General features: G+C 42.6%; 1 protein-coding gene across 1 annotated transcript in view; it reads left to right on the top strand.

The window, feature by feature from the left end:
- Positions 1 to 26,466, top strand: part of LOC120997745 (putative serine protease K12H4.7) — an 88,604-nt gene that overhangs the window by 32,550 nt on the left and 29,588 nt on the right. The window contains exons 4-5 of the mRNA XM_040428011.1: positions 7,395 to 7,530; positions 10,355 to 10,469. Coding sequence (XP_040283945.1) covers positions 7,395 to 7,530; positions 10,355 to 10,469 — 251 coding nt within the window. The remainder of the gene's footprint in view (positions 1 to 7,394; positions 7,531 to 10,354; positions 10,470 to 26,466) is intronic.

Here is a 26,466-nt window from a genome sequence, read left to right as displayed (position 1 = left end):
CACGATTTAGCACGGGAGGAGAGCATCGGAGCATGAATTGCTTGGATGCTCAAGTCAGGAGGGCTGCCTGGGTGAAAATGGGGATGTGTTCAGCTCTGAACCCGGACAACCCCTTTAACTGAAAAAAAAGCTTTTTTGTATTTGTGATACTAAAAGTTGGTACTTGGATATGAGATACTGTCTAATGTGAAGTACTGTATAGATCGAAAGTACAATTTTAGTAAATGAGACTAAATCGGACTGGCAACCTAAATAGACTTACCTGGCCACTCACTAGCTTGCAACCCTACTTACTGTGGCCGGAGTTGTGTTTAAAGTCTGTATCAGCCCTCTGGTTTTCATTGTACTTTGCCCCAACCCTCTCTGAGAGTAGACTGGCTTTCTGCTGCGGTTCTCCATCAGTACCGTGTAGCTTGTCACAGCTATGTAAGGACGCCTTCACATGCTGCGTAGTTTGTTTCAGAAACGTCCACGACTGAAAATCTGTTTAATTCACCTGGATGGGGCTTGCTGCCCCAGTGAAATTAATGTAACTCCTTTTCAGTCGTTGAAAATTCTGCTCAAAAATCAGCAGCGTGTGAAGGCGTACTTACGTAGATCTGCATGTTCTGATCCACATTACTGGTGTCTTTTATAATTATATATTCTGCCTGTGAATAAAGGATGCTCAGAAAGCTAATATACATGTCTCAATGTAGTAAAGCTATAGTACATATAGGCCAGATTTATCATTACACTTACATCTTACTCCACTTTTACATATGTCCAAAGTCCCTTTTATTAATGGTCCTTTAATACTGTGATAAATGTGGTTTGACGGCAGTTTTTCCTTCAGTAAGCGGCTTTACAAAAGTCGCACGTCTTTACGAAAAAGTCGCATGTTCTATTAAAAATTCGCATAAGATAAGCATGGTCCTGACTAGAGTGAAATTGTGCAATTTTTTTGACTTTTTTTAAAATTGTCGCAATAGTAAATCCTGTCTAGAGATTCATTTACATAAGAAGACACGCCCACTTTTTATAAAACTGGCGAGCAGAGCCAATAAAAGTAGCAAATTTTTGCGCAGTTTTAGGTATTGCGCAAAAACTTGCGACTTTTTCACTCCATTATTTTGACTTGAGCTAATGATGAATCTGGCCCATAGTGTATATATGTAGATGCTAGGAGACAGCTTTAGGACACATCTCCACCCTCAGTATGCTGATGTTTAGCTCTGTCAATCAAGGTGTAAGGGGAGTGCAGAGGACAGGGGGTGTTACAAAGCTGTGCTCAAAGGATTCAGTCCCACCTCCTTGTGCTTTATTGCATATGAATAAAAATGGAAATATCCCTGCAGCTATTTATCATATAGACAAAAGAAAGGGTTCATAAGGCCTCTTGTACACGAACATTGTGTTTCCGTATTGTGGCCCGCATACGGCGGGTCCGCAATACATGGGCACTGGCCCGTGTGCACTCCGCATCACGGATGTGGACCCATTCACTTAAATGGGTCTGCAGTCACGGAGATGCAGAACGGAAGCACGGATCGGAACCCCACTTAAGCACTACGGAGTGCTTCTGTGGTGTTTTTGGCCGTTCCTCCGCACTGCAAAAAAATAAATATGGTGTGGACGGATCACGAACCCATTGAAGTTGAATTGGTCTCGATCCATCTGCCGCACGGACGTTGCCTGTACATTAGGGACTGCAAATTGCAGTCCCCCGTGCACGGAACGGACCCACAAAGGCCATATGCATGAGGCCTAATGCTGATTAAAACTATGCCTGTTTCGTTATATTAGCTGTCCAGCTAACTCTACTGTGAAATTTCCCTACCCCGTCGTTATGCGGCGCGCCACACCTCCAGCACACCTCCTCACGTCATGTCCGGTGCGGCCGCGTCACAGCAGGAAGTGACGAGGGTAGGGAAATATAACGGAACACCTGGTTTAATAGGGATGATCGTATGGACAGAGCCTCTTTAAAAAAAGAGTGCAGAAAAAGGCGGCATCACTGGAGAGGAGACACAAAAAAGGAGCAATAATATATAGTAAAGGAAATATGTCATAAAAAATTTAATCTGCCAGTTAAAATCAGATAGTAGCCTTTATTATACCTAGTGGCCAGTGTGAAAACTGCATGATTTTATCTTTTTGCTTTAAATATATGGAAATTTTTTTTTTAAAAATCATCCAATTTTATTTTTTTAAAACAAAGTTAAACACAAAAAAGCAATTTAAACAGCAGGTCATTTTCTGATGACACGTTCCCTTTTAAAGTGTAAAGAAATATATATCCACAATGCAATAAAGGTCGATCTAAAGTGCATATAAAATAATTACCCTGCCACACTGCAAAGGGAATAATAAAGAACTATAGGACTCAGGAATCGCATATAACCCATGGTGTGTCCACCAATTCAGGATAGCGCCAACCCCGATGTGTGTTTCAGCATGCCTTTGTCCGGGAATGGCAAACCACCTGTTTGGTGTCTCCTCTTCAGTGATGCAGCCATTTTTCCTTCACTGTTTATAAATTCCATTTTAATCATGTAATACAATAAAGGCCCAGTTCATACATCATGAGTGGTGGCTACAGAGATGAGGTATAATGAAAAGATTTGCACCAGTTACTGTATGTATTTTTTGACCCACACCTGGTTTTGGCTCTCAATAACTGAAGTGTGAAGTAGGCTGCCTTTTTTTTTTTTGATAGGTTGTGATTATTTCTGTGTTTGTCACTTTACCTATATTATGTTCCCCATTAATATCATGCACTAGCCGGTACAGATGGAACACGGGTAGATTTATCAAAACTGGTGTAAAGGAAAACTGGTTTAGTTGTCCATAGCAATAAATCAAATTTCACCTTTTATTTTCCAAAGGAGCTCTAAAAATTTAAAGTTGGAATGTGATTGGTTGGTAGCCCAGCCATTTTTACCTTCACCAGTTTTGATAAATGTCTCCCACATTTTTTGTATAGGTGTGTTCCTGTATATAGGCTTTTTGTTTTGTTTTTTTGACTGATGACAGCTGTATGGAGACAAGTGCAATGTTTTTTTCTTTCCACAGTTAAAACCCAGCTCTATCCATGTGGCAAATGTGATGCAGGCTGGTTTCCTGTGCAGCTGATTCAATGGTGCATCTCTGGTAGCAGAGGCCATGTAGCAGCTGAGCTCGTAGTAATAATTGCTAGTTGTATAGCTGAGCTCTGACCTTCTCTGAATTTTAATTGTTAGGGTACTTTCACACTCGTGTTGTTGGATTCCAGCAGGCATTTCCGTACCGCTTGGAACCGAACCAGAGTTCGGGAAATGTTTTTTATTTTTTAACAGTACAAATTTATGAAGTTATTACACGAAGTCTCGAGAGACTTCACGAAGCAATAACTTTGACTCAACAGAGCCAATACATTCGAATACTGTACGGAGCACCTGCTATAACTAATGAGGTATTTGAGAATATATTTATAATAAAGTAAATGTATTATATAATATAATTAAAATTTCTAGTTACTCCTCTGTATAGAGCCAGGGGTCCAGCTTGCTGTTATATCTTTATACCCTGCTCAACAACAATGCCAAACTTTCCCAGAAGGATTTTAAGTCCAGTGCATGACCAGAAATGATATAGAAAATGAAGGCTTTTCTACAAAGGCAGCTGTGTATATATTTCTCTCCAATGAAATGTATAAATCTCATTCAGGGATATGTAAAAAAAAAAATTTAAATGCCCTTGTGGCTAGCAGTGCATTAATAACCCAGCTGCTGATGTACAGCACAGATACAGCTTATATAGGGGCTTTCCACCCGTGAGCATTCATTGCCGAGAGTTAAGTCACCAATTCACACAATATGCTGGTGGGGAGGACAGCGACTAGAGATTAGTGATGGACGAACATCTGCTGGGACAGTTCGCGAACACTATCAAATGTTCGCGAACCGCAAGTTCGCGCCGGGTCCCATTCATTTTAATGGCAGGCGAACCTGAAAAACCTTCAGCTCATATTTGCAGCCAAGAAATAATTACTAGAAGTGCACAAATAGTCCCACAACATGGACAGTGACATACCAGATGTATTATTCAAATTTGCGATCTCCAGTCATAATTTTTTTTCAATGTGAAATATCGGCAATATAATTTTCACGTACGTGCATGCGCAAATGCACTATACAGTACCCAAATGCACTATAAAGAAAGTATATTGGTATATAACACCCCGCTTCAATCTATTTTTTTTGGGGGACGACTGGTATATCACACCAGTAGAAATTATTTGTCCTAATTACGCTTGTCCCTCTATATACCTGCAGTATCGCAGCAGAACCTCACACAACTGCCGCACAATACAAATGCACTATAATATACTTTCTAACATAGAAAGTATATTATAGCATTGTACAAGGAAGGCAATCCATTAGAATATACATGAAGATAAAACGTAACCTTTAATAATTTTACTATGAGGGTCCATTCACACGTCCGTAAGTGTTTTGCGGATCCGCAAAACATGGACACCGGCAATGTGAATTCCACAATTTGCGGACTGCACATCGCTGGCACTATAATAGAAAATGCCTAATCTTGTCTGCAATTGCGGACAAGAAAAGGACATGTTCTATTTTTTTGCTGAAACGGAAGCGGATCGGCAAATGCGGATGCTGACAGCACATTCTGGCCCCATTGAAAATAAATGTGTGCACCCGTTCCGCAAAGTTGCGGAATGGATGCGAACCCATTTTGCGGACATGTAAATGGAAAAAAAAAATACCTCAAAATGAAAATAAATTTAATTATTAAAGTTAACCAAAAAGCATAGATGTGGTAGGCAATAACAAGTGCTCGGCGGCACTAAATCAGAAACCATATGTCCTACCACAATCCGGGGGGTTCCAGTGCACATCCATGAATCCCGGAGGGAAAGCAAAAAACATATATCCCTGGGCTAGATGATGATGTGGTATTGAAGGACAGGGTGGGCAAAGAACTGTCCCTGATATTGCCCTACAGGGGGGTGCTATTCTGGCCCTGATAGCCTAACCACAGACCCCCTAGCCCCCTGACTTCAAGGTGATCGCTATATAGATCTATGTGTTTTTTTAACTCATTATAAAAGTATATTATAAGTATATTACACCCCTCAGTAAGTCACACCTATCGATAGCACACCTATACCAGTCCTTGAATGGACTTTTGTGGCCCTATTAGCTAGCGTTTGGTGTCTCTAACAGTCTGTCCCTGCTCCACACAGCAACCTCTCCCTACACTGGCAAAAGACTGAATGTAAAATGGCGGCCAGATCAGCTTTATTTATAAGGTAGGGGATATGTCCATGTGCTGAAATATCTCAATTGGCTGTCCTGTACCACCTGATGGATGTGTCATGGGTTAAAGTTCTTCACAATGTAAAAGAATATAGCGGACGAGAATATCTCCATATGTTCGGTGAATCGCGAACACGCAAAGTTTGCCACGAAACGACTGCCGGGCGAACCGCAAGGCCATCTCTACTAGAGATCCCCATTATAGAATTCAGGTGGAGCTCCAGTACAGTTGTAACTAGTATCCTGACATTTACTGACTAACTGTATGGACACTCTTTTGGCATACATTTTAAAGTTATTTTGCACTGTTGGGGTCCATTCACACGTCCGTAGTGTATTGCGGATCCGCAATACACCCGTCCGGCACCCCCATAGAACTGCCTATTCTTGTCTGCAATTTTTTTTACGGAGCCGCGGACCAGAAGTTCGGCTCCAGAATGGGTGCAGACACATTCTACGGACGTGTGAATGGACCCTTAGGGCCAGTTCAAACAACCTATTTTGACTTATTTTTTTTTTTTTTTACGCGGAATCTGCACCAAAGACCACCTCTAAAAAGCCTCCCAATTCATTTCAGCATGGAAAAAAAGAAGTAGCATGCTCTACCTTAGAGCAGAATCCACTCTGTTTCTCCAAATGAAATAATAGGAAGCTGAAAAGAATGCACCAAATCTGTGCAGAAAATCATTGTGTTTTTAAAATCCGTTGTGTGAATATCCGGTTAGGGTACTTGCACATGGTGTAGAGTTGTATGCAGTAAATCTGCACAAAAATGCACATACAGCTGCACTATTTATAGCCGTTTTGGTACCTTTTTTATGTGTGTTCGTTTTTTTTTGTTTTTTTTTTTGGTTTGTCAACAACCCCATTGAAGTCTGGGGAAAGCCACACTACAAAAGGTGTGGAATCGTACAAACAGTTTTAAAATCCACACAGCAGGTCAATTTTCACATGGAAGAAAAAAAAAACAAAGTGAACATGAGATTTATCAACTCTCATTCTGTTTGCTGGTACTGTATTAAACTTTTTTTTTTTATGCACAAAAATCAGTGCAGGAATACCATTATAAATCTGCATTGTGTGCACCTACCCTTAAAGTTTGAGTGTTAGTGTGTACGCATTGAGATTTAGATGGAATAGTAACTTCTTTGCTTTAAAAGAGTTGTACACCCATTATTATTATTAAAGGGGTTATCCTGTATCATTTTCTTATTCCCTTTCCCTGTGCTAACCCTATCAGGTCCTGCTACTTACTAATGTATTTGCACTACTTTTTCTGTCTCACTCCGGAGATCGGGTGAGTGGTTGCGCGACTGCGCATCATAACCAAACCTCCCATCAGGCCCTCTGTCAGAATCCCTGGCCAAATGGTCATAATCTTGGAATGGGCTGGTCGATGCTCTCAATCCACGAGCAGAGTCCACAGCTTGTCATATCAAAGCAGTGTGGGAGGAAACCTTTCAGTCCTGGGAAGGATGTAGTAGGCATTCAAATGTTTGCCTGATCTTGCAGTGCATAGCACTATGAGAAGTGTTGTGGCTGACGCCCACAACCTGGAAGTTCGGGTCATAAACAATGGAGCACTGCGGGAGCATGGAGATTGAAATGAAGACATAGCTAGACAAGGTTTGCACAATTAAATGACTTATCAAATCCTGCACAACCCCTTTAAGTGATGACCTATCCTAAGAATAAACTATCACTAGCTGATCGTGGGGGTCCAACATCCATCAATGGCTCCCTGAAAGTAGACAGTTCTGTCTACTTTGTAGTGGACTGAGCTCACCACTGCAGTGCTGCTCCCGCTGAAGTCAATGGGGGTGCGGGGTACCAGCACTGGCTGATCAGCTAGTCATGGCCTTTCCTGAGAATGAAAGGTGGACAAACCCTTTAAATTTGTCTTTATGTAAGCATTCAAAGTGATGGCCTGACATAGAATTGAGTCTCATGTACCAAATCCCAACAAATGAATTTCATTTTTCAAGTCCAATTAGAGGAATTAAATATGGAATCTGACTTTGTGACAAGGGTGTTGTGTGGTTTTACTTGCTGTATGTAGTGTCAAGGTTTTTCACTTTTTCTTTGTAGAATACCTGGAAGTTGTTCAGGCTTCTCTGTCAAGAAATCATTCCGAGTGCCCTAGGATGGTCAAGTTGGCCTCGGACACGTTGCTCCAGCTCTTGGATTACAAGGAGAATTATGTAAAAATAACCAAAGACTTTTAGTAAGTGGTTTATGTAAGAATTTGTTTTTAAATATCGTGCACGCTATAGATTTTAAATTGTGTAAACTTTGTTGTCAGCCATTTGTCTTTTAGTAACCAGTTTATAACAAAAGTTAAAGGGGTTGTCCATTTTCAAGAGGAAACCAGACAACTAAGGGGATTTACCTGCAATAAAGAATAGATGATTACTTGCCTTACGGATCCTGCGCTGTCACACTTTTTTTCCCCAGTTGCAATGGTGATGTCAGATCAACATCCTGTGAAAGCTGGAGCAAATCACTAGCCTCTACAGTGCATCTCTGAGGCCAGTGATTGACTGTAGCAGTTACATGTGGTCAATGTGATGTAACCATTGCAGCTAGGATCACAAAGCCCTGCCAGGAGAACCAGATTGGGCAGCGAGGAATCTGCCAGTAAGTAATGATCTATTCTTTATTGCAAGTCGATCCCCTGAGTTGTCAGGTTTCCACTGTAAACTGGACAACCCCTTTAAGCCTCTTTCTGGGAATCGCACTGGGCTATATAGCCTCAGTGACCACTTCTACTAGGACTTCCACCAAGGTTTCCTTAAAGGGGATTTCTGGTTTGCATCAACATCCCTTAAAATAATAATTTATAAAGGTAGCTGTAATTTTGTGATGCATTTCATTTATCTTCATTGCTGTATCTCCCATTCTGGTTGTGATAAGGGGGAGTGTCTGTCACAAGCTGGGTGGGAAGAGCTATAAACTAGCTGAGTGTTGTTGGGGAGGTGCTGAAGCTGTGGCAGAGAAAGGAGAAGTGCATCATGGGTTTGGTTGGATGCAGGAACAGGAAGTGCTACGTACAAGGTGTGAACAAACCAGAGTGATTAATTTACATGTTGAAAACAGGTCAGGGGGGTCCAAATTGTAGAAAAAAAAAACATGGGGAAGATGTAGATAAGGAAAAACTAGATGAACATACAGTATTTGTTAATAATCCCAGGAAAATGCCTTTAAAGGAAATCGATCACATTAAAAATTGCAGTCCGGACTGTGGGCAACATGTTGTAGAGCAGACTGAGCTGAGCATGTTGTAATATACTGTATATTTTGGGAAAAAGACTTGGTGTAACTTATTCATTTACACCTTTGGTCATTGTGGGCTTAGGAGTCCAGTAGGTGGTCCTATTCAGTGATTAATAGTCTTCCCTGTATAAGTACACAGTTGTCAATCACAAAGTAGGACTGCCCAGAATAAACTTAAAGGTAAATGAATTAATTAGTAGTTGGACTAAATCTTGCAGATTGGGCTGCAGTTTCATTGTGATGGATTCCACCCACCCTCCTATCACTACATAATTAGGCACTTGCCATTCAGGACTCGGAAGAGACAGGGGTGCAGTTTTAGCTTCTACAGTTGTCCTATTAGATATTTGGTGGGTGTCCTACAAAACTGAAGCTATCGGTCACTTGGGACAGCAAACTATGGGAGAATTTAGAAACTTCTACAGTACTGTTACAATCTGCATACAATTTTCTCTTGCCTGTAGGCCAGAGCCAAGTTATAATTTTGGATATATTTCAATTTAATTTGCTGTTTGAGTATACTCTGCAGTCCTGTATTGAAGCCTGTATAAAGATTACTGCTCCTTTTCTCCAAAGACTGTAGCTACTCCTTAAACATCATAACTTCAAACTTCTTCAGGGATCTGCTTTCTGGAATTGACAGTAAATGAATTTATGTCATTAATTAGATCCTTTAAAGGGTTTCTGTCACCCCATTAAACCGTTTTTTTTTTTTTCTTTAATAATAATCCCTATAGTGCGATCTCATGATACATAATCAAATTAATAATTTTGGTTCAGTAGATTTTGCTAAAAAACGATTTTTAAAATATGCTAATTACCTTGCTACCAGCAAGTAGGGCGGCTACTTGCTGGTAGCAGCCGCATCCTCCGATGGTAATGACGCCCCCTCGGCATGCTGATTGACAGGGCCAGGGATGGGAATCGTTCTCTGCTGGCGCTGTTAGAATTTGAAATCCTGCGCCGTACCTGGCTTCAATCGGCGCAGGCGCACTGAGAGGCGGCCGCTCTGCTCGACCGCTCCATCCTCAATGCGCCTGAGTCGATGACGTCATCGCATACACCCGGAAGAGAAGACGCCGGCGTCTTTTCTTCCGGGTGTATGCGATGACGTCATCGACTCAGGCGCATTGAGGATGGAGCGGTCGAGCAGAGCGGCCGCCTCTCAGTGCGCCTGCGCCGATTGAAGCCAGGTACGGCGCAAGCGCAAGATTTCAAATTCTAACAGCGCCAGCAGAGAAGGATTACCTTCCCTGGCCCTGTCAATCAGCATGCCGAGGGGGCGTCATTACCATCGGAGGATGCGGCTGCTACCAGCAAGTAGCCGCCCTACTTGCTGGTAGCAAGGTAATTAGCATATTTTAAAAATCGTTTTTTAGCAAAATCTACTGAACCAAAATTATTAATTTGATTATGTATCATGAGATCGCACTATAGGGATTATTATTAAAGAAAAAAAAAAAAACGGTTTAATGGGGTGACAGAAACCCTTTAAGGTAGGGATAAATCTAAGACTTTATTATAGTTGTGTCTAAACATGTGTGTTGAATAATTCTGTTACCTAGGCTCTGTACACATCTGTCATGACTTCCATATTTTACAATCTTTGTACAATAGCGACCTGCACCTGAAAGACTGTTGCCATTCATTTACAGAACTTCCTTAATATGGATCCTTATTCTCACATGAAGTAATACCTTTTTATCTGCGTTTACAATTTCCGAAAAAAAAATATTCTCTAATTTCCTTCCTATTTATTTATTTTTTTGCTTCAGTTTATGTGAAGTTTTGATTATACGTACAAAAATGGACCAGGCCTTCCTCCTTGACACTATTGCTGAGTATATAAGTGATATAGTTCAATATAACAATGACAACCGAGAGTTTGAGGTAAGTTTGTCCTTAGTGGGTGCTCTGTTCATTATATCATAACCTAATAATGTAACTAATGAAGTACTGGGAACCTACTGCTTAATTACAGGTATCCGATAATGTGGATGAATGAGAATCAGTAGTGTTCCACAGTATTAAAAGGCCATTCCCATCTTAGACATTCTTGACATAAATAGGATATGTCCGATCAGCAGAGCTCAAGGCAAAAATAGAAATGGTGATTCATGGATGATGAAAATTTCCAACAATTGTCCAGGTTGGAAAGTTGTATTGTAACAACTCCCCTATTGCGGTTGTATTAATAGAGGTACAACTAGCATGAGCACTTATTAAGCAATGGCCATTGGCATTGCAGGCTGCCAACCCTTCCTGGTATCCTGGTTTAAGTCTGGTGTAGAAACGGTGCACTGGTATTCAGGAAATGTTGATTTGTGGTACTGGCTCTGTAACCAAAGGGTAATAATCCAGATGGATCTCCACCTATGAGTGCCCAATCTGCTTGGTGATGTTCCTTCACATGTCCAATCTACACAATTCTGTAGACGTGCGTTACTTGGCTGCAGAATTGTGTAGCTTGGAGATGGTGTGGGAACATCACCAAAGAGAGGGTATGTTCATGGGTGGAGATCCATCTGGATTATTTCCTTGTGACAGAGCCAGCAGAACAATCCAATTTGAAATACTAGTGCATTGTAAATATTTTCTGATAAGTGCAGGTTTAGACTAATTTCACACTAGTGCTAAAGCAATCTGGCAGGCTTTTCCAGCAGAGGACTAGCCCGCCGGAGTTCTTCTGATCCAGCATACCTAGCTAGTGCTGTGTGCCTGCCAGACTCCGTAGACTATAATGGGATCCGGGGGGGAATCCGGCTGTGTTCTGGCACTTATGCCAGGATTTGGCAAGAAAAATATCACTGTGCGCAACAGTTTTTGACTGTCCGAAGCCCTGCATAAATGCTGGAGAGTAATGGGAACCGGCAGGGATCCAGCCATAGTCAATGGGCCCCAGATGGAAATAGCAGTATCTGGCTAGGCTGAGTCTGGAAAAATCCAGCAAGATGCTCCTCTTCTGGAACAGCCTGCCAGATTGCTTAAACACTAGTGTGAAACTAGCCTTAAGAGGTGATACTCGCACCTGTGGTGTAGTGAAACCACTGCATTGTCCATACTGCTCAGTGAAGAGATGGCCTTGCTTTGTGTTTCACGCTTTCCATTGAAGTCTATGTAACTTACTGAAACAGCTGAACAAGTGTACAGCTGCCTCTTTATTGAACACTTTAGAAAACATGGGCAGTTGGACCTCATTCTCCTAATATTTGAGTGTCCCAGAGGTGGAACTTCATAAATTGCAGACAAGATGGATTCTATATAAAGTATAGGTAAAGAAAAGAAAGATAATATAACTCTGTTTGTAGTATTGTGTGAGCAGAGGGTGCACATGGGTGGGTTTGATAATGTGGCTATGTAGCTACAATATGCTACTAATTATTACGGCTCTGTGCTCTTTCTGCTACTATATCCCCCCTAAGTTTAAAACATTTATTGATTGGAGACCATGAAGGGGTGTGCTGTCAGTATTTTGCGTACAAATAATGCAGGGTGTGAGTTGGGCCTAATATCAGTGCTGTGAAGTTCCAACCAATGGCAAAGCAGTAACTGTAATCAGAAAGGGGTTTGAATTGTCAACCTCTGCTGTATGCCCAATATTGTGCAGCAGTGGTTGTTGTCCGTGGAGCCATTGACCTAAAATGTACAGAGCACTTTGGAAACTTGCATTTGGGGGTTAGGAACACCAAAACCGGGGATTTCAACCAAAACTTTCATAGGTTGAAATTTTAACAATGAATGAATAATAGTTTCAGACTTTTGCCTGAAAAGAAGTCAGCCATGTTTAAAGTTTTCATCCAATAGTCGGGCAAAAGATATTTCTTGGAAAGAACATTCCTAGAAAAGATCTCTCATTACTCATCCGGTTTAATTCAACATGTATAGTCCGTTTGAACAACTAATGAGATCGGTACGTTTCAGGCTCCTGGCACCCCAACCAATCGGCTGTTTTGAAGGGTTGTGCCATTTGTGCGACTGCTGCATCTTCAGTGTTTACCGGCACTCCGTTTACTTTATAGCTTCCTATCCTATTCAAGTGAATGGGACAAACATTGCACGGCATATAAACGTTGAGGACAGAGCACTCGCATGAACGCCACACAGTGCCTTAAAACAGCCTAAAGGGGTTGTCCACTTTCATGATATTCTCTAGGTCATCAATAACAGAACAGTGGGGGTCCAACTTCCAGCACCCCCCACTGATCTGTTATTATATCATGAAAGTGAACAACCCCTTTATTTGACAATAGGACAATTTTACTAATTATGATTTTACTTTAAAGAGGACCTTTCATGGGTCCAGACATTATGAAATAAGTAGGGGGTTGTGTAGGGCATAGTGCAGGCATGCAAGATCACTTACTAGCTTATCTGTCCAGTGCTCCGTTCCCCCGCTGTGCCCCCCTTTTACTTTTCCTGCCTGGTGTGGAAATGAATAGAATCGGTACAGGGAGGAGGAGACTGCCCTGGGCGTGTCAGTCTCCCTGGCTGTAGTGCGGTCCAATCGTAGCGGAGAGCATCACAGCCAGGAAGAAGGTGAGCCCTTTATTTATTTATTTATTTATTTATTTATTTATTTATTCATTTATTTATTTATTTATTTTTAAATATTTTATTTATTTATTTTCTTCTACCTGGCTTGGACGCTCTCCGCTGCAATTGGACCGCGCTACAGCCAGGGAGAAGGAGACACCCATTGAAAAACAGGGCAGTCTCCTCCCTGTACCGATGCTATTCATTTCCACACCAGGCGGGAAAAGTAAAAGGGGGCACAGTGGGGGAATGGAGCGCCGGACAGATAAGCTAGTAAGTGATCTTGCACTATGCCCTACACAACCCCCTACTTATTTCATAATTTCTGGACCCATGAAAGAACCTCTTTAATTGCCACCTTTTATATAATATTTCCTGATAGGCGTTTTCCCTTATACTGCTACCATTACCATTCTAAACTTTGTGCAGTTTTTGATCATTGACACACAATTCTCTTGTTCTCCTGTCTGCTCCCCTCCTTTCACTTTCCTCTAGTACATTTGTTAATATTTGTTGATTTTATGGATGATATTTCAGGGTGTAGCACCACAAAGAAGGCCAGGAAATAATTGTAACCAGTTTTATCAAGTTAATTTAATTGCTTGGACTAGGATTTGTTCTGTTTAGGAAGTCACTTTCAGTTTTTGGAAGGCCTCTGAATGGAGAAGTCTATGCCAAAAATGATCTTTTCTTTACTCAGTCCTTTGTTGTTTAAAAGAACACATAAACATAACAAAAAAGAAAACAGCTTGAGCCTGCGCTGAGCTCCAAGTCAGGCTGGTAGCCAAGTCAAGACTTTAAAGGGCTTGTCTGGCTGGAGAAATCTTCTTTTTTTTTTTTTTTATCTTTTTTGGGATGTCAGAATAGCAGGGGAAAAAAGAACTAATACTTTCTTCACCAATTCCTCAACCTCATCTTTACTGACAGTTTCTGGATCCCCACTGGCCTTTGCCCTAGGACCAGAAACTAACGTAATACTCAGTAACTTCTGTCTACAGATATAAACCTTCACTTTTATTTAGCAACCTAAAGAGTTAAAAATCCCAACAATCAGTGTATGAATACATACTAGGGTATTGTTCGCTACTGGTCAGCAGTGAAATATTAGCTGCAGTATATTGTAGTGAATAGAGCTTGAGGTGGGTCACCGCTGCGGCCAGATTGGCTAAGCGGTCATGTCCTGTGTGTTGATGGGAACTAGTGAGGACCTGTGATGTGAAAAAATAGGAGGTGGGAGAATACACTGCGTGCAGAATTATTAGGCAAATGAGTATTTTGACCACATCATCCTCTTTATGCATGTTGTCTTACTCCAAGCTGTATAGGCTCGAAAGCCTACTACCAATTAAGCATATTAGGTGATGTGCATCTCTGTAATGAGAAGGGGTGTGGTGTAATGACATCAACACCCTATATTAGGTGTGCATAATTATTAGGCAACTTCCTTTCCTTTGGCAAAATGGGTCAAAAGAAGGACTTGACAGGCTCAGAAAAGTCAAAAATAGTGAGATATCTTGCAGAGGGATGCAGCACTCTTAAAATTGCAAAGCTTCTGAAGCGTGATCATCGAACAATCAAGCGTTTCATTCAAAATAGTCAACAGGGTCGCAAGAAGCGTGTGGGTCGCAAGAAGCGTGTGGAAGGCGCAAAATAACTGCCCATGAACTCAGAAAAGTCAAGCGTGCAGCTGCCAAGATGCCACTTGCCACCAGTTTGGCCATATTTCAGAGCTGCAACATCACTGGAGTGCCCAAAAGCACAAGGTGTGCAATACTCAGAGACATGGCCAAGGTAAGAAAGGCTGAAAGACGACCACCACTGAACAAGACACACAAGCTGAAACGTCAAGACTGGGCCAAGAAATATCTCAAGACTGATTTTTCTAAGGTTTTATGGACTGATGAAATGAGAGTGAGTCTTGATGGGCCAGATGGATGGGCCCGTGGCTGGATTGGTAAAGGGCAGAGAGCTCCAGTCCGACTCAGACGCCAGCAAGGTGGAGGTGGAGTACTGGTTTTGGCTGGTATCATCAAAGATGAGCTTGTGGGGCCTTTTCGGGTTGAGGATGGAGTCAAGCTCAACTCCCAGTCCTACTGCCAGTTTCTGGAAGACACCTTCTTCAAGCAGTGGTACAGGAAGAAGTCTGCATCCTTCAAGAAAAACATGATTTTCATGCAGGACAATGCTCCATCACACGCGTCCAAGTACTCCACAGCGTGGCTGGCAAGAAAGGGTATAAAAGAAGAAAATCTAATGACATGGCCTCCTTGTTCACCTGATCTGAACCCCATTGAGAACCTGTGGTCCATCATCAAATGTGAGATTTACAAGGAGGGAAAACAGTACACCTCTCTGAACAGTGTCTGGGAGGCTGTGGTTGCTGCTGCACGCAATGTTGATGGTGAACAGATCAAAACACTGACAGAATCCATGGATGGCAGGCTTTTGAGTGTCCTTGCAAAGAAAGGTGGCTATATTGGTCACTGATTTGTTTTTGTTTTGTTTTTGAATGTCAGAAATGTATATTTGTGAATGTTGAGATGTTATATTGGTTTCACTGGTAAAAATAAATAATTGAAATGGGTATATATTTGTTTTTTGTTAAGTTGCCTAATAATTATGCACAGTAATAGTCATCTGCACACACAGATATCCCCCTAAAATAGCTAAAACTAAAAACAAACTAAAGACTACTTCCAAAAATATTCAGCTTTGATATTAATGAGTTTTTTGGGTTTATTGAGAACATGGTTGTTGTTCAATAATAAAATTAATCCTCAAAAATACAACTTGCCTAATAATTCTGCACTCCCTGTAGTGAGAAGAGCAGGTCTGTTGTTCTGACCCTTTTCTTTATTTGTTTTAGGCTACATGCACACGACCATATGTGTTTTGATCATTGAAAAAACTGATTATATCCGTATGCCTTTCTTTTGCGGATCTGTTGTAACAATGCCTAAAACGGACAAGAATAGGACATGTTCTCTTTTTTAAATTTTTTATTTTGGGCTACGGAACGGACATACTGATGCAGACAGCACACAGTGTGCTGTCCGTGTTTTTTTGCGGACCCATTGAAATGAATGGGTCCGCATCCTATCTGCAAAAAAAAACGGAACGGACAAGGAAACAAACAACGTTCATGTGCATGTAGCCCAAAGGCATTGTATGGTCTATAAAACCCATTTTCAAATTAGAAAATCCAGAGTTATTAGAAGGGAGGCCACCTGGCACTGGCAAGAGCAAAGAGTAACTACAAACAAATTGAGTGTGTGCCTCGCCCTGGGGGTCCAATAAATCTGGATATAAACTGCAGTGCCCGCTGGTTTCACGGGGAAGGGGTATAATTTTTAATGTTCTCTGTGGTAGCGCTACAGGAAAGTTGAAACCTAGCTGCCATGTTCCTCCACAGGTTACAGCTAGTTGCCGATAAATCGTACGGATTAGGAAATCCCAGCTCATACGTAGCTCTGTGACACTTGTGTTACACAAACCTCATTGAGCCAGATTTCTATTGAGAATGGGCCTGTTTCTTGGCGCAGTTTGCACCAAAACACTCACATGCATACTTTGTGCTACATTTATCAAATGTTTTAGACCACGGATGCCCAACCTGCAGCCCTCCAGCTGTTGCAAAACTACAACACCCAACATGCCCGGACAGCCTACAGCTATTGGCCTACAGCAGGGCATGGTGGGAGGTGCAGTTCAACAGCTGGCGGGCCGCAGGTTGGGCCTCCCTGTTTTAGACATTTAAAGACTCTTTCATGCAATGTCATGTGCGTAACAAAATGCCTCAAACTTTTGGATCATTTTTGGAGTAAAACCAAGCCAACAGATAAGTGGTACAAAGTTAGACTGGACAGTCTACGGGTGCACCAGATTTATCATCCAGCATCAGCCATTGTGGCAACTCTGACACTGTTTAAGGCTGGAGCTACAGTGTTTCGGCAGTGCAGAGTAATTACAAGTACTTGCTCCATTCACTTGTAATTACACTGCGCCACCGCTGTAAGTTTAATGAGGAGAAAGCAACGCTGACATGGAGCACTGCCTACTCTTCAAACAGCTGATTGGCAGGGGTGTCGCGATCCCCACTGATCAGATGTCTATGACCTATTAAAGGGGCACAACCCCTTTAATGCCTATAGATTACAGAATATGGAGCAAGATTCCAACTAAATTGTAGTTATCTATAACTTTATGCTTTCTCTAAGTGTCATGCCTTCATAAGCAGTAATATCTGTTTTTTTATTGTGTGCATTTCATATTCCCCATTGTAATGTATTGTAGCGCCATCTACTGTTAGGATGCAGCTCGGTTTATACCACTTCCTATACTAGTAATTAGCTCCTGCTGAGTTCTCTTAAGTTTGGCCATTCCAGCCACCTTGGTTTTTCCATCTGCCTCTTCTTCTTGCAGAAGCCATCTTGTCCTCATGGAATTCAGACATGTTGTCTGTCTCTCCACCATTTGCTTCATCCTGATGTTTAACCTCAACCATAGCACAGTTGGAGAGTCATACTTACCTTTCTAATCATCCCACACTGGTTATCTTTGTATTGCTGTGCTCTTTGCTGTACCCATGTTAAACCATGCGGTCAGCCTCCCTCATGGTTAGTCGGCCATCTTGCCCACATCTGCCTACACCTTATTCATGCCCATATGCTTTTCAATATGTTTGTATTTACATATGCTCTTATTATACTGTGTCGTGTGTGTATATGTGTGTGTATATGTATGTGTGTATGTGTATGTGTGTGTGTATATATGTGTGTATATATGTGTGTGTGTGTATATATATATATATATATATATATATATATATAATTAAGCACTGTTATATTCCTTGTTGTAGTTTTTCACTGACTTTCAATAAAAGCTGTAAAGGACCCCCAGCGTCTACCTCGGTGAATTGTTAGGAAAGAGTTGAGCTGCCTGTCAACGTGTGAGGGTAGCAGAACGCCAAGTAACAGTAAAATCTACATAAGGAACCTATTTATATGCTCAGGCCAACTACCGTACTTGTAGTGTCCCATGTGGCTCAAGATCACTTTTTCAATGTCCATTTTTATGGGAATCCTTTTACACATCTTGTTCCTGAGAAAATTCTGAATGAGAAAGTTGACTGTGGCCGCCCACATTTTCTCTAGAGTAATATCACTGACCTCTGGGCAATAAGTGTCAGATGTCGGCAGCCTCCTAAAAAGCATCAAGAGAAGAGTTTTGTGCCTCACAAATCCATACATGGAAATCTTTTTATTCCGAATATGATGATTGGGCCCATAGTCTGGCACAGCTGGGGGGTATTCCAACAATCAGAGGTACTCGCTGTGTACCGGATTCTGACCATTTCTTTATAGAAAGGTGAAGTTTTGTCACCCTATATACTATGGTATTTGTTGTCCAATATTATTCTGCAAGTATGAAGTGAGCATAAACTACTCTGAAAAATAGTTTTTACTGCTCTGCTCTCCATATGCATTTGATGAAGTTCACCCCAGTTGCCAATGGTTTATTAGATTTCATTTTTTTATATTTTTTTTAATTGCGTGACATCCTTGTATTGCAAACTGTTTATCCTGTTGTTGCAACATTTAAGAGCGTGAAGTTTCCTGAACCCCTGGACATCTCTGTAGCCTCCTCCTCCTCCTTTTGACATTTAAATTGATCAGATGTTTGATGTTAGCTCGTAATACTCATTTCCAGACTGAACGTTGTGGTTTTCTACTCCTTCGAACAGTGTATCCCAGCATAAAATAAAATTGTTTTCCCGTTAGAAAGGAAGAAGCCAAATTTGTACTGTTATTGTTTGTTTTGGAATGAATGGTGTGTAAAACTATCTGCAGTCTCTTAAAGTCTGCATGGGAGAAGATTAAAGCGTGCATCCTCAAAAATGATCTTCTCTTAACCTTCCAACATTTTGTCCAAATAATTTGGTTAAAAAAAAAAAAAACAGGTCCAGGTGTGATGACTTTTTTTACTGCCTGGCCCTGTCAAGTGGAGACAGCGAGGCAATTGCAGGGAGAGCAGAGCCTTTTGGTGTACTAGTTCAATTACTAAACTTTCCCTTTAAGTACAAGGATAAGGTGTATTGTGCAAACAATTTATTACTTTTAATGCCTGTTAGGGCTAGATAACACCTATTGATCCTGTACCTACCAATAGCTAAGACATAACTTTTAATTGATACTGCTGCTAATACTTAAATAAGTGACTAACTAAACTAAATGGTTAAAACTTCCAGCGTCCGCTGGCCTTTCAATATCCGTTTAAAGTGCACTGTCAGGATGTCACCTGACCAGGGTTATATGCTACTGTGTGATTCCACACTAGTGTCTAACTGGCTGCGCGCTGCCAGTGTAACATGTGGACACTGTGTGACTACTGAACACAGTAGTAAGAGGCTTCAGCGGTATGCTGAGTTAAAATTAGAGGCTCACACTGCCCCCCGACATGTTTCGCCGTGTACCGGCGTCTTCAGGGGTAAGGGCAGAGTGTGAGCATTTCCGCTCGTGGCTAGCTTATAAGACCTTGGTTTGTTACGTGTTTCCTGTGTATTGTATTTTGGTGTACTAGTAACTCCCCCATTGCTCCTAAAGGTTAATTTGCGGGCAACACAGATGCCTTCAGCTGCCAAGTGCGCATGCAAAAGGTCACCCTGTTTCATAGGTACAAATCTGCTGACAAATGCTCTTTAAGACAACCATTTTTGCCAAAATTTTATTTGCTTCTCGGCTAGTACCTGCCATTTTTCCAGCATAATCCATCAGTAGCAAACATTTAAAACAGTTTATAACATCTGTATCTGAGAAACTAAGTCACATTTGACAACCAATATAGCTGCATTTCCTGGTGTCATGTTTTCAGAAATGGCCACCACAAGAAAAATGTGCCACTAATAAATTCCAAATTTTGGAAGTCATGCAAATTTTTGACTAAATAGTATTTATAGAGTTTTTGTCTTTTTTTTTTTTTGTGTTCATATGTTCCCACATTGCTGAGAAAAATGAAGTTTTAATATATTCAAATAAGATTCTAGAAACAATGGGGGTGTTGGCATTGCAAAGAGAGCTGAGCCCATTGCTCCTAGAGGTTCATTTACATATATACTTTTTTTCTCAGCAGTGTGGGCACATATGAATATGGAAGCAAAACAGATGCCTTCAACTGCCAGGAGCACATGCAACAGGTCAGCCAGATTCATAGGCACAAATCTGCTGACAGATGCCCTTTTAATTTCTTTTCACCCATTAAAACGTCACAGGCATTAAACAATTTGAAAAGTCAACCATTTTGCACTAAAACTACTTGCCAGCTCTGAATACTGAAATAATGAGTCCAACAGATACCACTTGCCACTTTCTTCATATACTTCTATAAAGACATGGCTGCATGTGAAAGCAGCTATTCTTTAATTGAAGTGTTTGAAGAATGCAGCGGCTGAAATTTTGGGAATAGCGGTGAGGTGATAATTGCGTGTGGATGCACAGTAGGCCCATAATGTAGTTTTACTAGTAGGCTGTATTATAGGGCACCTCTGCCCTACATTAAGTATGTATGGTATTGCTGTCACACTTTCACTAAGTGGCTAGCCACCCAATTAGATATATTGGTTTCACACCAGTTCAAGGTATATATGTCAAGGTTCATGGTACCTTAGGGAATCCATCTGGTAGTAGGCAGCTGCCACCAATACCAGTAGAGGTCTAGCCATTTCCTCAACTATAACTATAAAATCTGTGAAACCCAGGTGTGACCATTTTTGGTGGGACTCCTAGATGCCATCTTTGGATACTGACCTTTTTGCTGAATAAAAGTCCAGGAGATACCACCCGCTGCTTTCTTCATATACTTCAGTGGAGACATGGCTCACTGTCTGTCAAACAGTATTTTTCAGTAGAGATGGCCTTGCGGTTCGCCCGGCGGTCGTTTCGCGGCGAACTTTGCTCGTTCGCGGTTCGCCGAAGAGGCGAACATATGGCGATGTCTGGCGGCGCCATGTTATTTTGCATTGTTCAGAACTTTGACCCATGACACATCCATCAGGTGGGACAGGGCAGCCAATTGAGATGTTTCAGCACATGGACATACCCCCTACCCTATAAATAAACCCGATCTGACAGACTGTTGGGGACACCAAACGCTAGCTAATAAGGCCACAAAAGTCCTTTTAAGGACTGATATAGGTGTGCTATCAATAGGTGTGGCATACTGAGGGGTGCCATATACTTATAATATACTTTCTGTGCAGCAGTTGTGTGCGGTTCTGCTGAGATTCTGCAGCTATACAGAGGGACAAACGCTATTGGAACAACTAATTGCAACTGGTGTGATATACCTGTTGCCCCCCAAAAAACTGATTTTAAGGGGTTTGATATACCTGCTTCCACAAATACTGCTCTTCTATAGGGACTTTGTCACAGGGTCAATTTGAAAATGACAGGCAGAGGAAGAGGCAGGCCATTCCGCAGGGGTGGTAGGGGGTCGGTCAGGTGCACCAGGCCGGAACCTAAGTGGTAAGTTGGAGAAGGTGCGTGCGATTACGTTAAAGGACGCACCAGAGTTGGTTTAGTGGCTCACTCAGCCTTCCAATTCTGCACCCTCCTCATCCTCTGTATCGAGACCCTCCTCACTCTCTGCTGTGTGCACCCCCAAAGACACCACCACCACCATATCCCGTCCACTTGAGTCAGAGAATTTTTTTTTTCTCATCCATTACAAGACCTTACCAATGTGCAGCCATTCTTGGCATCGGATCAGGAAGAGGAGGTAGCAATGACCACCACCCAGCGGTCTGATGACAGTACCCAGATCAGCCCAAGGAAGGAGGTCCCCGCTGTTTCTGCCTACTCTGAGATCTCTAATGTCAGTGGTGGTGAAGGTGACTATGACGTGTCGATGGATGTCACGTGGGTGCCCACAAGAGAGGAAGAGGGGAGTTCAGAGGGAGCGACAGAGCAGCAGGTATGGGGTATAAGTAGGAGAAGCAGGCAGAACTCAGTGCACAGGAGACAAAAAGCAGACTGCAAATGTATCTGGAGCAAGCCATGCATGGTCACATCTGGCGTTCCCAGGATGCCGGCACATGGCTCCGCAGTGTGGGCTTGTTTTAACGTGTCAGCTGCTGACAACAATGTTGCCATCTGCAGCCTGTGCTGTCAACGCATAAGTCGCGGTAAGCCCAACACTCGCCTAGGGATGACTGCCTTAAGAAGACACCTGGCCTCCCATCACCGAGCCTAATGAGAGCAACACCGTCAGAACCCACAAAGCCACACTCCTGGAGCTCCACGTCTTGCCTCTTCTCCTCTCTCCTCCCATTTGTTCTCCACTCCACCTTCCACCGTGCCGTCGTCGCGTTCATCTGGCAAAAGGCAGGCTTCCGTGGCCCAAATGTTTGAACGTAAAAAGTTGATGACGCCGGATAACCCTTTTGTTCAACGGCTGACCGCCGACTTGTCGGAACTGCTAGCCCGCCAACTACTGCTATATAAACTGGTGGACACGGAGGCCTTTAGAAAATTTGTGGCCATTGGCACACCGCAATGGAAGGTCCCCGGAAGGAAATATTTCTCCCAGAAGGGCATCCCAGAGCTATATGGCCATGTCCAGCGGCAAGTGAATGTATCTCTGGCACACAGTGTCTGTGCCAAGATACATCTGACCACAGACACGTGGTCTAGCAAACATGGGCAGGGAAGGTACATAACTTTTACTGCCCACTAGGTAAACCTTCTGACGGCTGTCAAGCATGCAACCCATGTGGATTTGGTGTTACTGCCACGGATTGCATGCAGGCCTGCCTCTTCTCCTCTTTCTACTCCATCCTCCATCTCCTCCTCGGCTGATTCCTCATTTTCCACTGCTACCGCCTCTTCCACTGCACCCCTCCCCCCCCCCCTAGCCCCCCAGAACCTATTCGACGTGCCAGGTGAGACGTTGCCATGCTGTGCTGCTGCTGTTGTGCCTGGAAGCCAGAGCCACACTGGTCCTGCACTCCTTTCAGCTCTGCGGTCACAGGCCGATCAGTGGCTAGCCCCACTCTATTGGACAGTTGGTAAAGTGGTGTGAGAAAACAGTGCCAATCTGCTGAGCGAGCTGAAACAGAATGGTACACATCCTGAACTTAGTTGTGCAGAGATTCGTTGCCAAATACCCTGGGGTCTAGGACAGGCCAGGAAAATCTCTGGCCATTTTAGAAGATCTTACATGGCCATGGCTCGCCTTGCTGACGTTCAGCGGCGACACCACTTGCCCGTCAGACGTCTGATTTGTGACTGCCCGATGCGCTGGAACTCCACCTTGTATATGCTTGATAGGCTGCTACAGCAGAAACGTGCGGTTAACGACTACCTGTACGAACTCTGCAGCAGGACAGGTTCTGGGGAGCTTTTTTTTTTTTTTTTTACCGCGACGCATGCAGACTTCTGCGGCCATCTGAGAAGATCGCTAAACTGGTCTGTCGCAGCCAGGGTGACATCGTACCTTAAGCCTCCTTTCTGGAGCGTGCATTGCGTTGTGTCATTGATCAAGCCGTCGAGGAGCAGGAAGATGAGGAAGTCGCAATTCTGAATGAATTCCCAGGGGGGGCTACTCCATCTGAGACAAGTCAGCAGGAGTCTGAAGAGGAGTCAGAGGAGGATGGTGCCTGGGAGGAGGAGGAGGAGCAAGAAGAGCAAGCTTTAAACTTTAATGAGATCCCTGGTGTTGTCCGTTAATGGAGGAAGGAGACTGAGGACGACAGTAGGAGCCAGGCCGCTCCACCGCTTCCAATTTAGTGCAAATGGGGGGCCATGCTCCAGTGTTTCAAGAGGGACCACCGTATAAAAAGCATAAAGGTCAAGGACCAGTAGTGGGTGGCAACGTACTTAGACCCCCGGCAGGGGCGTAGCTAATGGCTCATGGGCCCTGGTGCAAGAGTTCAGCTTGGGGCCCCCCTTCCCTCAGTGCTTTGTGGCCAGGGGCAGGAAGCACAAGGCCTTTGTGCTGCCTGAGGCAAAAATTGAAACGGCACCACCTTGAGCCAGAGGTGTAACTTGAGCAGCATGCACTTTCTATAATACTGGTGTCTTATGCACCACAAGGGTCTTTAGGCCCCCTCAGGCTCCTGGGCCCGGTAGCGACTGCTACCTCTGCACCCCCTATAGCTACGCCCCTGACCCCCGGTACAAACACAAAATGGCGGACATGTTACCAGCATCACAGAGGGCTGTCACAATGCTGCATTTCCAGGCCTTGCTTCCAGAGATGCTGCATTCTGCTGTTGCGGGCGCCGGCAGAGGAATTTCCACCCGCAGAGAAACATTTGCAGGTACCAATCCTACAGCGCCTGCAAGAAGAGGGCGGTTTGAAGATGTGTTGGTCACTTCGGATATGAGATCATTCTTGCAGCCAACCCCTTCAACAGTTGCTCTACGGATCCAGCCTCAGGCAACGCTTAGTCCGTCAGGTGTCCGACTACATCGGGTTAACGGCCTATGTGGACTCTCTGAGAAGCAAGGAACACCTTGACTACTGGGTGTGCAGGCTTGACCTGTGGCCAGAGCTGGAACAATTTGCCATGGAACTCTTGGCTTGCTCCTCGTCGAGTGTCCTGTCCGAAAGGACGTTCAGCGCAGCAGGCGGTATGGTGATCTATAAGTGCACTCTCCTAGCTCATGACTACCTCACACTTATAAAAATGAATGAGGCATGGATCTCTGAGGAATTCAACACTTGTGACGACCACGTTTAATTGAATTTCCTCATGCCAGCCCACACATATCCGCCACCACCCAGAAAAAATAATGGTCCCTGTCTTATGTAAATACAGCGGCATAAAAGGCCTTTTCTGTCAGGTAAATGCCTAATGTTTGGGGCCTCGGAGGAATTCAACACCTGTGACGACCACGTGTTATTGAATTTTACCTATTATCATACGGGGTTTATTCAAGAGTGGCGATTTCGTTAGCCATGTTTTTAATCCAACTTTATATTTTTTTTGTTCTTTTAACCCAAAGCCCTATTTCACCTTAAGGACTTGGCCATTTTTTGCAAATCTGACCAGTGTCACTTTAAGTGCTGATTAACTTTTAAACGCTTTTGACTTATCCAGGCCATTCTGAGATTTGTTTTTCGTCACATATTGTACTTCATGACACTGGTAAAATGAAGTAAAAAAAGTTCATTTTTATCTATAAAAAAATACCAAATTTACCCAAAATTTGTAAAAAATTGCAAATTTCCAAGTTTCAATTTCTCTACTTCTCTATTTCTCTTAACTCCAAAAATAGTTATTACTTTACATTCCCCATATGTCTACTTCATGTTTGGATCATTTTGGAAATTATATATTTTATTTTTGGGGGATGTTACAAGGCTTAGAAGTTTTAGAAGCAAATTTTTCAGAAATTTTCAAAAACCAAATTTATTGGGACCAGTTCAGGTCTGAAGTCACTTTGCAAGGCTTGCATAATAGAAACCACCCAAAAATGACCCCATTCTATAAACTACACCCCTCCAAGGTATTCAAAACTGATTTTACAAACTTTGTTAACCCTTTAGGTGTTCCACAAGAATTAATTGAAAAATGAGATACAATATCAAAATTTCCCTTTTTTGGCAGATTTTCCATTTTAATTTTAATATTTTTTTTTTCCAGTTACAAAGCAAGGGTTAACAGCCAAACCAAACTCAATATTTATGGCCCTGATTCTGTAGTTTACAGAAACACCCCATATGTGGTCGTAAACTACTGTACGGGCACACGGCAGGGCGCAGAAGGAAAGGAATGCCATACGGTTTTTGGAAGGCAGATTTTGCTGGACTGGTTTTTTGACACCATGTCCCATTTTAAGCCCCCCTGATGCACCCCTAGAGTAGAAACTCCAGAAAGGTGGCCCCATTTTAGAAATTACGGGATAGGGTGGCAGTATTGTTGGTACTAGTTTAGGGTACATATGATTTTTGGTTGCTCTATATTACACCTTTTGTGAGGCAAGATAACAGGAAATGGCTGTTTTGGCACCGTTTTTATTTTTTGTTATTTGCAACATTCATCTGACAGGTTAGATCATGTGATATTTTTATAGACCAGGTTGTCACGGATGCGGCGATACTGAATATGTATAATTTTTTTTATTTATGTAAGTTTTACACAATGATTTCTTTTTTGAAGCAAAAAAAAAAAAAAAAGGGGTTTCTATAGTCTGAGAGCCATAATTTTTTCAGTTTTTGGGAGATTATCTTAGGTAGGGTCTTATTCTTTGCGGGATGAGATGACAGTTTTATTGGCACTATTTTGGGGTGCATATGACTTTTTGATCCCTTGCTATTACACTTTTTGTGATGTAAGGTGACAAGAAATTGTTTA

The sequence above is a fragment of the Bufo bufo genome, chromosome 4 (assembly GCF_905171765.1).
Source record: "Bufo bufo chromosome 4, aBufBuf1.1, whole genome shotgun sequence".
Lineage (NCBI taxonomy): Eukaryota > Metazoa > Chordata > Amphibia > Anura > Bufonidae > Bufo > Bufo bufo.
The sequence above is the reverse complement of the archived record's forward strand: the minus strand, read 5'-3'. Positions and strand labels throughout refer to the sequence as shown.